The sequence below is a fragment of the Ochotona princeps genome, chromosome 24, assembly GCF_030435755.1.
Source record: "Ochotona princeps isolate mOchPri1 chromosome 24, mOchPri1.hap1, whole genome shotgun sequence".
NCBI classification, from domain to species: Eukaryota; Metazoa; Chordata; class Mammalia; order Lagomorpha; family Ochotonidae; genus Ochotona; species Ochotona princeps.
In genome coordinates this window covers 14,543,842-14,556,062 of record NC_080855.1, presented here as the reverse complement: position 1 = coordinate 14,556,062, position 12,221 = coordinate 14,543,842, and the positions used below count along the sequence as shown (strand labels likewise).

General features: G+C 55.9%; 1 protein-coding gene across 1 annotated transcript; it reads right to left on the bottom strand.

Annotated features, from left to right (window-relative positions):
- Window positions 1-228: 228 nt before the first annotated feature.
- On the bottom strand, window positions 229-2,883 carry RMI2 (RecQ mediated genome instability 2). The gene is made up of 2 exons (XM_004587077.2): window positions 2,570-2,883; window positions 229-994 (listed from the first exon to the last, which is right to left on the bottom strand). The coding sequence occupies exons 1-2, from the start codon at window positions 2,865-2,867 to the stop codon at window positions 846-848; spliced, it is 447 nt and encodes a 148-aa protein (XP_004587134.2). The 5' UTR covers window positions 2,868-2,883; the 3' UTR covers window positions 229-845.
- Between the last annotated feature and the right edge of the window lie 9,338 nt (window positions 2,884-12,221).

The window sequence follows — 12,221 nt, the reverse complement described above, 5'->3', positions numbered from 1 at the left end:
GATGTTTCAAGAGTTCTGAGGGACGGCAGGAGGTATCGCCTCCCAGATGAAGAGACTGAACCCTAAATGTCAGAGCGAGCTGAAGCTTCTGGGGCGCTCAGGCCCTGCTGGTGGAGAATAGCACTGGGCTCGCAAACCGGATGTGGAGGTCTCTCAGGGAATGGCCGCACAGCCATGAGGTCATGCATCTGTTTGGGTGTCTGTGTTCCTTCCCGTGACCACAGTTCCATCATCCTGGGCGATGACTGAGAATCCAATCTGGTATCGTGTAACAGGGAGCCTGTAGTCATGCAGAAAGTATCATCGCTCGTAAAATTTGCAAAATGCAACATGAGAGTTCTGTGTGCTTCAGAGAAAGATTGACACACACACAAACCCCAAAGAGAAAAAAAAGGAACACAACATCTGCTCGGTAGCAAGCATCCTACAGAGAATCCTAGTACTGGCTGGTTTCTGCATCCGGGTTCCCTGGTCCACCAAAGCACAGTCTGTGAGAAACACATGTGCCCAAAGCCTTTCACACTGAACTTGCGCGTGTGTGTGTGTGTGATCTGAAACAGCTAAGGGAGAAACAGAGAATTCGATCTTCTATCCATCGGTACACTCCCCAGAAGGCAGGGTCAGGCCAAAGCCAGAAGCCCATAACTCCCATGCAGGCACAGGGCTTCAGCACTTGGGCCATCTTCCACTGCCATCCCAGCCCATTAGCAGGGAGCTGGATGGGAAGTGGAGCAGCCAGGACTTGAACCTGCATCCAGATGGTATTTTGGTATCACAGGGGAGGTTTACCTGAGATGGCACGACTCTGGCCCCGGGCTGGTTTTGTGGGCCAGTTTCCATATCATTTAAGGCATGCTCCTATGCAGATCTTGCACTTCCAGTTCCCACATGCTTTCATGGATGGCGTTATCAGAAAGATCTGTCATCTTCACAGCCTGAAGGCATGGCTCAGGGCTGCAGGCCTGAACCACTCCCATGACCATCACGTACTTCCCTGGGAAAAGAAAAGAGGCCACTGTGACAGTGAAACCAAAATGGGAGACAGTGTGGGACCAGAAAACAGGGGGACACCTCAAGTTTGTGGGGAAAGAACGAAAAGCTGAGCTTATTTGAGGAAAAGTTTTGAAATCCATGCATAGGTATACTTTCTGTGTGGTGTGTTTTAAGATTCCATTTATTTGTTTGAAAGGCAAAATTGGAGAGAAAGAGAGAGCTATCTTCCATCCACTGGTTCACTTCCCAAATGGTCACAATGGTCATGCTGGACCAGGCCAAAGCCAGAAGGCCAGAACTCCACTTGGGTCATCCTACGCTGCTTTCCCAGGAGCACTAACAAGGAGCTAGTTTGGAAGTGGGGCAGCAGGGCCTCGAACCAGCACCCAGATGGGATGTCGGCTGTGCCATGGGGCCAGCCCCTCCATCTTTTTTATAATACACATTTCCACAAACTTTGTGAAGATCTCACATATGGATGACTTCAAAATTTTCTGCACTGAAATAAACTGATCCCTTATTTCTGCCCTCCATAAACTTCAAATACGAACAGTGCACTTGAATGCGTGTTAGCAATGAGTTCAACATTTAACGTGGAAAATGGACATCCACTGCTGGCTTTGGTTTGACTGCTTTACATTGAGTGTTGCTCCACAATGCACACATGCCCGAGGAGTAACTCCAAGGTAGCACACTGCATGGGGCCTTTTTCTGCAAAGCCACACTTTCAACCCAGCCATGAACAAAAAATCCAATTTTCCCTGGATGTTGTCCCAAAAGCTGGGCAGGCAGCAGGTCCCCCAACCCACCTTCCCAATCACCCGGCCTGATGGTAAACAACAAAGGGCAGGCTTGTCACCTGGGTGATCAGTAAATGAGACCACACTCCTTTGGGGAGGAGACTCAGCTGGGAGCCGGGCTGTGCCTCACGGCCAACCCACACAACAGGCAGGGACCAGAGAGCTTAAGAGGGCTCCAGGCAGCTCAGACTGCACCATGCCTGTCCAGCCTCTAGCTAGCTCCCTAGGCGGTGCAGCCAGGGCCCCAGGGACGCGAGGATCTTGGCTGGGTTTCACCCAAAGGGAGCCCACAGGTCCCCCAGAAGCCTCGGGGGACCACCTGCCCCGGGAGGCTGCCTCTGGACCACAGATGCCTGGCCTGTTCTCTGGAGGCTCTGCCAACATCCCAGCAAATGCGGGCAGGGAGCCCGAGTGCCCAGTGCCTGTCTTGGGACAGGGGAGGCCCGTTTCCCTCCGCCCCCTCATCAGAGTGCCTGGGACCCCTGGCTACCTCTGCTTGCAGTCAGGCTGCTGAGCACCAGGAGAGGGGGTTCGAGTACTGGGGTCCCTGCCCCTCCTACACTTAGCTCCCAGTTCTCGGTTGGACCTGGCCCAGCCTCAGCTACGCTGGGGAATGAGCCGGTAGATTGAAGATATCAGTGTTATTACACTATGAACACATTTATTTTGAAAAAAACACTGTTTCGTGTCCGGCTGAGGAGCGTCCCTCCCAGGGTCCCTCTTCTCCTCCCCGGCCGCGAGGAGAGCTGGCGCTCCGACCCGGGCCGCGCGGTTACCTGGGACGAGGCAGGGCCGCCCGCGCGGCACCCGGTCCAGGCCGCGCACCGAGAAGGCGCCGCTCGGGTCCCGCAGGCGCGCCTCGCCGCCGCCCGCTTCCACCACCGTGCCCTGCATCCACACGGCCGCCAGCTCCAGCGGCTCGCGGCCCGCTGCCGCCCGGGACAGCCGCCAAGCGCCCGGGCCACCCGTCGCGTCGCGCCGCAGCTGCTCAGCTAGCACCTTGATGGGTGGCGACCGGGGCAGCCGCACGGCCGCGGAGCTGCCGCCGGGGACATGGGTCGTGGCCGCCGCCATGCTGCGCCACCGCCGCTTTCCCGCCAACTTCGAGACGCAAGGGGGCACGGCACACGCCATCCAATCAGGAGCGCGGCCCGGCGGAGCTGACCAATTATCGGTTCCAGGAGGCGGGGCCTCCGGGAGGCGCAGTCCAAGCCAGACGCCAGGAGTGCGCATGCGTGCCTCGAGTAAACAAACGCCCCCAACACAAGTCAAGAACAGAGGAAGTTGATTAAATGAGTATAAATAAGTTTGAAGGCGAGGTCGACAATTAGCTTTCAGTATATCGCAAAATCGGGCGCGCATGCTGGTCGCCCAAGCGATTCGATGATTCATCTTCCGTCGCCTTGCGGAGCGGGGACTCCACGGGCTCAATGGGAGAACACAGGGGTCAGCAGCGCTCCCGGCTGGGGAAGGAGTGGACACAGCTCCACCCTTCAGAGTCTTGTCTGTTTCTAAAGATTTAGTGATTTTTTAAAAAAAGATTTATTTATTTTTATTACAAAGTCAGATATACAGAGAGGAGAGAAAGAGGAAGATCTTCTGTCCGATGATTCACTCCCCAAGTGACAGCAACGGCCAGTGCTGCGCCGATCCATAGCCGGGAACCAGGAACCTCTTCCAGATCTCCCACGCGGGTGCAGGGTCCCAAAGCTTTGGGCCATCCTCGACTGCTTTCCCAGGCCACAAGCAGGGAGCTGGATGGGAAGTGGAGCTGACATGAATAGAACTGGTGCCCATATGGGATCCCAGAGCTTGCAAGGTAAGGATTTAGCCATTGAGCCCTCACACCAGGCCCCATAGACTGTCTTGAACCCAGAAATACCTGAGTCTGTATTGATCTTATCGGCAAGGCCAAAAGCTTCAAACTCAGATGCTAACGGTAGTGGCCAGGCCAGCGACTGTGGCATGGCAGTGACAAACTGGCTTTGGGATGCCCTTTCTGGGGTCACATGTTGCCAGGGTTGCCACATGGGGAGGTGAACTCCCTGTTTCCAGATGAAGGTCTTGCAGGACATTTCAGCATACAACCTTGGCACTGAAATGGGTTGGCAATGGATCCAGCTCTAAAGCAAATAAATGATCAGGACCTGATCCTGTGCCCTGTGGGCATCTCTGGAACATGAACTGGCCTGGCACCCACACAGCTGTGTGCCGAGCTCCTTGGAAGCTCCTGTTTCATCCAGAGGCGAGAGCATCACACCAGCTCCAGGGGTTGCAACATCGGCTTTGTCTTACATTACTGTTCCAGCAGCCACTGGGGTTTTTTCACACAGGTTGCAGGAGCGACACCCCCTCTGGGGCCCACAGGCGCCACCCTCTCTCCCCAGCCTGAAGCAATGCCTTGTGCAGGCCTTCCTAGCCCCAGCTTCTAAGGGAGATCAAAGACCTTTGACAGGGGGTTTCCTGCCACCTGCTCCAATGAGGACAAAGGTGAAGTGCAAGGAGTTTCAGGCCCTGCCTTTACTCTCAACTGTCCCTTCCCCAGTTCCCAAGCATTTCAGACCCCAAATGCCCTGGCAGCCAGATAAAGACCAAACCCACTTGCCTAAGCAAGGGGGCTCGCTCAGGAGGGACAGTCACACAGAGACCCCTTCGTGAGCTGTCAGGAGATGAGCCCCGGCTGAGCGCCAGCGCAGGGCCAGGCAGTCACATGCATGGGTGTGGCTACTCCTCAGGACAGGTACTTTCCTTCCCTCATTTATACAAAGGGACGCCCTGGTTGCTCCTTGTCCTCTCAGCTCAGCTCCATGCAGCTGTGGCTTTGAGGGACACCTTTCCCAAATCTGAAGCCGTTTTGGGCAGTGACTCATTGGCCCAAGAGCAGCCAAGGTCATGTGTCAACTTCCAGGAGTGGACAACAAGAAACCTGGGCCATGGCACTGAGCTGGAGCCGGCCCCTCATGCCACAGTGCCCACCGCTCTGTCCCACTGGCAACGTCCTGGTAAACTATGCCTGCTTGCACAGGATAAGAAGACAGCTCTGAAAAAGGCCATGAAGAAGACTGCCCTGTCCCAGGGGCAAGGAGGAAAAATGGGACACTCAAAATGCAACCCCCCCACACGCAGTCCCCACGACAGCACAGAAGTTTCTGTGAGCTGGTTTGAGAAGCAGGGGGGTGGACAAAACGACTCCCTGCTAAAACCCCCAGCTGCTTCTTCAAACCCAAATGTGCCAACCACAGGAGACAGGCAGGACCCCTGCTGTAGGCCCTGCCCAGCCCTACCTTCCAAGCCACCAAGCCTCAGCTTTGCACAGCAACCTCACTCCTGAGTGAGCCCAGCTGGGAACCAAGGAAGTGCAAGTCAGCACCGCTCCCCACCTCCCCCCACCACAGTCTTCAAAGTTGCCATGAAGGAGGGAACACAGCTGCTAGACTGGGAGGTGGGATTTGCATGAGCGTGTGCTGAGCTCTGGGCGCCAACGCCCCAGCTGTCCTCAGGGACCTGTGGCAGAGGCCCAGCTGCAAAGGGGTTGGGTGGTGCTGGCATCCCAGCACTTCTGCTCAGCCACCTGCTTGCTGCCAGGGGCAGGCATGGTGGGCAGGGAGCTGTGAGGGAGGTGCTGGGCTCCGGGCCGGGTAACGGGTGAGCCTGTGGACCAGTGGGGAGATCTGACTGCCTCAGCTCTGAGCCATGTCATCACATTGCCAGGGGGTTTGACGTGGCCTCATTTTACAGAAAGGAAAATCCAGTCTGGTTTCTTGCTTTCTTGACTGAACAGTTGTTAGGCACCAGGCATGGGGATGCGGAGGTGAACAGAACCAAGAACCACCTTACTGGAGTTGACTGTCCAGAGAGGAGTGAGGGAAGAGCATGAGATGATGTGGTGTGTTGGTGCACACCCCACATAAACCAGGAGGGCATAGAATGGGACTTCCCGGGAAGGGGCTCCCTCAGCTGAGACCTGGTGACTGAGCAAGGGAATGGTGAATGCCAAGGACCTGTGATGAAAGTGACCTCAGGTGTCTGAGGCACAGGAAAGCCATTGTGGGGTCGACAGGAAGGTGGAACCTTATCACGCAGACATCCACAGGTTGTAAAGCGGGGTGAGGAGACAGCCAGAGACACTGTGCTGTTTGCTCAGTCAATGCCCTGCTTCTGTGTAGTAAGTGGACTCTAGGGGACAGAGAAGCAGGTGGCTGGCCAGGAGGTGTAGGTGCAGGGCCTGGAACAGTGTGGTGGCAGAGGTGGGGGGGGCGTAGCTGGCTTCAATTTCTACCATCTCCCCCACCCGCCCACCAAATGACCCACTATGACGACACCAGGGTTTGAGACCTGAGTGACTGGGGACATGCAGGAGCCCTTGGCTAAGACAGGGAGGTTCCCAGCGCTCCTGTCAGGAATCAGATCACCATCCCACTCCCTGTCATCTGCAGCACCTCCCGAGGAAGGCCCGGAGTGCTCCTGCTTCCTCTTACCTCTGCTCTACCGTGCACCCTGCTCAAGGCCGCGGAGCTCTTTGCACCCCACCCCCACCGTATGCCCCACTCGGTGCCACCCCACAGCTTAGCTCCTACCTTCCACCTGCAGGAGGACCCCTCCTCTTCCCTTGGGCCGAGCGGAGGCACAGGGTGGTGGCTGGAAAGCTAGAAGCACCTCGATCTGAATTCTAGCTGTGCTTCTTCATAGGCAAACAGGATTGCAAACACAGGAGCCTGGGCTGGTGCTGGGGCACAGTGGGGGAGCTGCTGCCTGTGACACCACAGCCCATCCTGGGTGCCTATGCTCACGTCCCACCTCTGCTTCTGCTCCAGCTTCCTGCTAACACGTCTGGGAGGCAGCAGGCGATGGCCCAGGTGCTTGGGAGATTCTGATGGGGTTCTTGGCCCTGGCTTTGCCCAAGCTTAGCCTTGGCTCATGTGGGCATTTGGACAGTGAACCAGCATATGAAAGATATTCTCTTTCTCAGTGTCTTCCTGCCTCCCAGCTTTTCTGATAAATAAATAAATCTGTAAGAATATATAGGAACCAGCTGCATGGGGGTAGCTGAGCAGTAAAGGAGGAACATTCATTCATTTCATTCCTGGGAGAATAGAGACACCAACAGTGTCAGCCAAGGTCATTTTCTGGAGGGCAAGGGCGCCCTGGGAAGATGCTGGTCTGCTGCTTCTGCAGCCTGGGGAAGCACACTGGGTGCCCCTTCACAGGAAGTACATTGTGTGTCCCAGTCACGGCCCATCACTGTGGGACGCTGCTTGGCAGAAGCCCGCGGAGCAAAGCCGTGGCTGTGTGGCTGCCATCAGCCCCCTTCATGCCAAGAGTTCCTATTCTGAGGCCCACGCGTCCTCCTGGGCAACAGGGCCCTAGGGATCCCGAGACACTATGCGAAGACTCACATCACGTACAGATGAAGTGAGGTCCCTGTGGAGGGCTTGGGAGGCGTGACCTGCTGTCTGTTTTTAGAACGGCGATCTATGCACGCACATGGCCCAGGGTGGCCCTGCCTTGGCCAGCCTTGCTGGTGCGTGACTTGCCTTGGGCTCCTGGGGTTGACTTCCTGTCAGAGAGGCGAGGCCAGATGTCCTGCTTTCATTCCCATCCCCTACACACCCTGGGGCTGGAGGCTCCACAATGGGAAGCCACAGACCAGTGCTGGGCTACATGGGCTGTGGCCGCCACTGTGCAGTTCCTACTGGCAATGAGGCCACAAGGTTTATGGGAATCAGAGCTATTGGGAAGCCCCAAATATGGAAGTAAAACTCACCCACGTGTGCACGCATGCACCTGCACCCACATGCACACTCACAGGACCCTCTCATACATGGTGAGTCCTGGGCTCTGGGCCCACTCACACCCGTGAGCTCCTGTCACACAAGTCACATGCAGGGGCATCCACTTGCAGTCTAGAGACACACACACTCCGAAACACATCCCAGACTGCCAGCTAGAGACCCCTGGGCAGCCTGCCTATACTGCCTGCAGCCCAGCGCCATCTTGGAGAGCTCTAAGCACCCAGGCCCCACCACACCATGCGGGGAGGGGGCACAGTCTAGCAGGGCAGGGAGTGGGCAGCTTGCTTAGCACTCTTTCACTCCAGCCCTGGGACTTTCCTGGCCTCCAAGGCCACACCCTGGACTTCACTGCAGCGAGCCCAGTTCTGGAACACCCTTCTGCCTGTTCCAACCCCAGGAACTTCTCTCCTGCCCTGCACACCAGCGATCACAGCTGCTCCCTCGCTGGACTCCAGTCCTCCTGTCACTAAACTGAAGACAACCACCATCACAGCAGGCCACACCAGTGTCTCAGAAGGAGGCTACATCCACAGTGGACTGAGTCCTGCCAGGTTCACAGGTGGAAACCAGTCCCAAGAGACAAGGAGGACCTGGAGTTAAGGAAGATGAAATTGAGGCCCAGAAGGTAATGGTGACTTGAGCCGGGAGCCAAGAGCTTCCCAGGAACAAGGGGTCCAACCCTCCTCACCAGACCTCAACTTCCTCATCTACAAAATGGGATCCCCTCTCCACATGAGAGCCTGGGAAGTCCGGGAAGCTGCAGTCCAGCAACCCTGTCCTGGGCTCTGTCTGCTGTGCCCTGCAGCCTCCTGTCCCATGGGAGGTGGGCAGAGGGTGTGGGTGGGCAGGTACAAAGGCAGCCAAACTCTCCCAGAAACAGGAAATCCTTGTCTCACCTGCTGGGACTTCCAGCAGCCAATGGGGAAGAGCGGGCGGGAAGCAGGGAGCAAGCCAGGCTTGTCAACTGAGTTCAGCTGCAGGGAGGGGTGGGGGCATGGCTGGACACCAAGAGGGCAAACGACCAACCATCCGAGTGGACAGCAGGCAGCGGCACGCACTCAGGTCACAGTTCCCAGGACTGTGCCTGCGTTTGTGCACCAGCCTGGCACACAATCCTGTGAGGTTGGCCTTCACAGGTGGAGAAGCCAACAGCACAGACAGGTGGTACAGTGGCCCATGGCCATGCAGCCAGTCACTGGGCAGCCCATTTGGACCCCTGCTCCCTGGCTCCTGGACCACACATTATGTCCTTTCAGGACCAGGAGTGGAGGTGGTAGGGGCAGACAGGGAAGGTAGGGAGGCCAGGCTGTCTGGACATCCTCACAACGGGGGCGACCATGGGCAGGGGAGAGGGCAAGGAGGGCATAGGCCACTAAGAAGAAGCACCAGGGGTCACCAAGAGCAAGGGAAACAGGACCCGTGCGGCAGAGCCAGTCTGCCACCCTGGGCTGAGCCCTTGCCCAGGCAGGCAAGGTGATAAAGGGTGCTGCCTTTGATGCCGTAATCTCACTCTTTGGAGCCACTACGCTTCCACCTGCTGAAGACAGCCGCTTTGCCTGCTGGCAGTGGGGGGTGAGGACCACACACATCTCCTGAGAAAGGGAAGGCTGCCGGCTGCCTGGGCCTCCTGCACCTGCAGAAGCACCTGCGGGGTGCTGGGAGCCACAGGCCCTGTGGGTGGCCAGGCCCCACTCCAAGTCCCTCTGAGGGGATTCCCAGGCCAAGTATTTTCTTTTCTTTTCTTTTCTTTTTTTCCCAAGGACCTAAATCTACACCCAGAAACCATCAAACTATTAGAGGAAAATATAGGAAGCACTCTCCAAGAAATAGGAACAGGAAAAGACTTCTTAGAAAAGACGCCAAAAACACAGGTAGTCAAAGACAAAATAAACAAACAGGACTACATCAAACTAAAAAAGCTTTTGTACAGCATAGGAAACAATTAACAAAGTAAATAAACAACCAACAGAATGGGAGAAAATTTTTGCACACTGCACAGGTGATAGGGGACTAATATCCAGGATTTGCAAAGAGCTTCAGAAACCCAGGGACAGAAAGAAAAAAAAAACTGTGAAAAAATGGGCAAAGGAAATAAACAGACATGTTTCAAAAGAATAGATCCAAATGGTTAATGGACATATGAAAAGATGCTCAGGCTCCCTAGCTGTCAGAGAGATACAAATGAAAACCACACTGAGGTACCACCTGACTACAGGTGTTTTCAGCGCTGTCTCCTGCTGCTGACAGCTGTGTGCGCAGCTCCTCCTCCATTGCCCTCCCTTGCCCTCCGTCATGCTTTCCATCAACACATGCTCACACTAACCTGGGCTGGGCCAGGGCAAAGCCAGGAGAGACCCCGATCTGGCTTTCCCTTACCAGTGGCAGAGACCCAAGCACTTGAACCACACCGTCTGTTCGTTCGCAGGAAGCTGGCCCAGGAGCCCAAGAGCCAGAACTCAGATCTCGCACTCTGATGGAGGGAATGCCTATCCCACCAGTGCACTCCTCAACGACATTTTACACAGATGTGCGCACACACAGGCCACAGCCCTGAGCAGCTCCTCCAAGTGTGGTCCTCGGCTGGGTGGCACCTGTCTCACCAGGACTGCAGGGCATCAAATCTACATGTTAGAGTGGGAGAAAGGGAGGAGACCCAAGAACCCTACCCCCTGCCAGTTCCCAGTGATGCCTACAAGAGCTGGAGCTGGGCCAGGTCAGCATCAGGAGCCAGGAGGCAGGAGGCAGGAGGCAGGAGCCAGAATTCAGTCCAGTCCCCAACACAGGTGGCTGGGGCCACGAGTCATCACCTTAGTAGGACTCTGGATGGGAAGTGGAGGAGCTGGAACTTGAACCAGGCACTTTGATGTACAATGCAGCTTTCCTAAGTGGTGCCTTAGGCACAGGTCAATGCTGTTGTGCCATTTCACAAGTGTGAAAACCAAGGCTTGGAGAGGTTAAACAACTGCTCCCAGGCAGCCACAAAGCAAGGGCAGCCTGACTGGAATTCAGTTTGACTCCAAAGTCCCCAATAAATTTGGACCTAAGTCCTCAGAACAGGTGTGGCATAGGGTGTCCCCTGAGCAAACCAGTTAAGGAGAGCTTTCTTGGCCTTCTCCACTCTTTGAGGGGAAAATTATAATACTATAGCAGGCTCTTGAAGCCCCAAAGTCATACCCCACCCACTCCATGACTGCTGGTGCCTGGAGGCAGCCACCCCAATCGTCTCTGGCCATGGGCTGTTCTGTCCCACCTAGGCCACCAGGGCACCTTGCCCTCCCAGACTGGCCCTGGCGATCATCACCCTGCCCATGCCTCCATCAGACTCCCCGAGCAGCACAAGCTCCAGGATTCACCTCTGTAGGGCATTCCCTGCTGGCTCTCATCACAGCGGCTTGGGACCCAGGCCCTCCAGCCCTGGGTGTCAGTGATGTAGACCTTAGCAGGTACACAGGGCATTTCTTATCTGTGTTTCTTATCTGCATTTGTTAGCTGCTCAGAAGAGGGCACAGCATGCCTGGTGCCCTGGAGTCCCAACCAGGGAGAGGGAGGGGAAGAGCCCAGTCGGGAAGGACACCCCTTTCCAAGAAACTGAAAGTGAAACATAAGAGAGGTGCTGGCAATGCGGGAGGCTCCCTGGGAGCTGGCCTGGATGCTGGATCTTCCAGAGACAGAGGGGCCAGGAGGCCCTCTCCCACGAAGGGCCAGGTGGGGGGCAGCCCTATTGCCAATTCACCCAGCCCCCAGTCTCTGGGACTTGAGATTTGCTTTAGACCTGGGCCATGCCCTGGGGGTCACAAGGAGAAGCCGTGCCAGAGGGCACCTGTGGGTCAGGCCCTACTGTGCCAGCCTCTCCTAGGCAGTATTATCTTCCTAGCCATGTGTTGACAGCCAGCACAGGCCGAGGGACCACTGCGAGCCCAGGACAAACATTAGCTTGCCCATACCTTAGGAGCATTCCAGCAGGCAGGTGCTGCCATTGTGCCCATTCTACAAACGGAGAACTGAGGCCATACAAGCTGAGCACTGAGTCTAAACTAGCACAGCCAGAGACAAGCAGAGCCCTTATCCTCACCTCTCAGCTCTGGCCAGAGGCTCTCACCAGTGGGTGCCCTCCAGCATTTCTAGGGGCCTCTAGAAGTTCCCCAAGCTGGGCCTTGTATGAAGGCCAGTATGATGAGGTCTCAGAGTTCACATCTCTTTTGAGCTGCAGGTGATGCAAAGCTATTGGGTCAAGACCATATTTTAGCAGCTGCTGCTATAGGACATCTAGAACATTCTCAAAGGAGCTGATAAGGCAGCTCTCTCTGATCCCAGAGGATCCTTTCCTAGACAACAGCTGGTCACCAAGGCTCAGAGCAAGGTTTGTCACAGAAGGTCCCCAAAGCCTGGGGCCCGGTTCCCAGTAGTGACCTCTAAGCTCAGTCATCCCCCATGAGCGATGGTTCACTACACACCTACCAGAAGGTGCAAAATGAGAAAGACAAAATACAGGTGGGATGTTGAGGGGCACCCAGATTTTCCACGTGCTGCTGTAGGAGTGGGAACCAGTGTAGTAGGAGAGCAATCTGGCAGCCTGTGGGCACAAGGGGCCTGTGGTTTCATAATTGCTCTCTGACTAGGCGCCAAAGACATGTGG

What these genes read in the sequence shown, in the direction of transcription:
- RMI2 (XM_004587077.2), bottom strand. Translation starts at nt 2,867, where the DNA reads ATGGCGGCGGCCACGACCCATGTCCCCGGCGGCAGCTCCGCGGCCGTG. An exon ending in GCGGCCCTGCCTCGTCCCAG is followed by an intron (nt 995 to 2,569) that starts GTAACCGCGCGG and finishes TTCTTTTCCCAG; the next exon opens with GGAAGTACGTGATGGTCATG.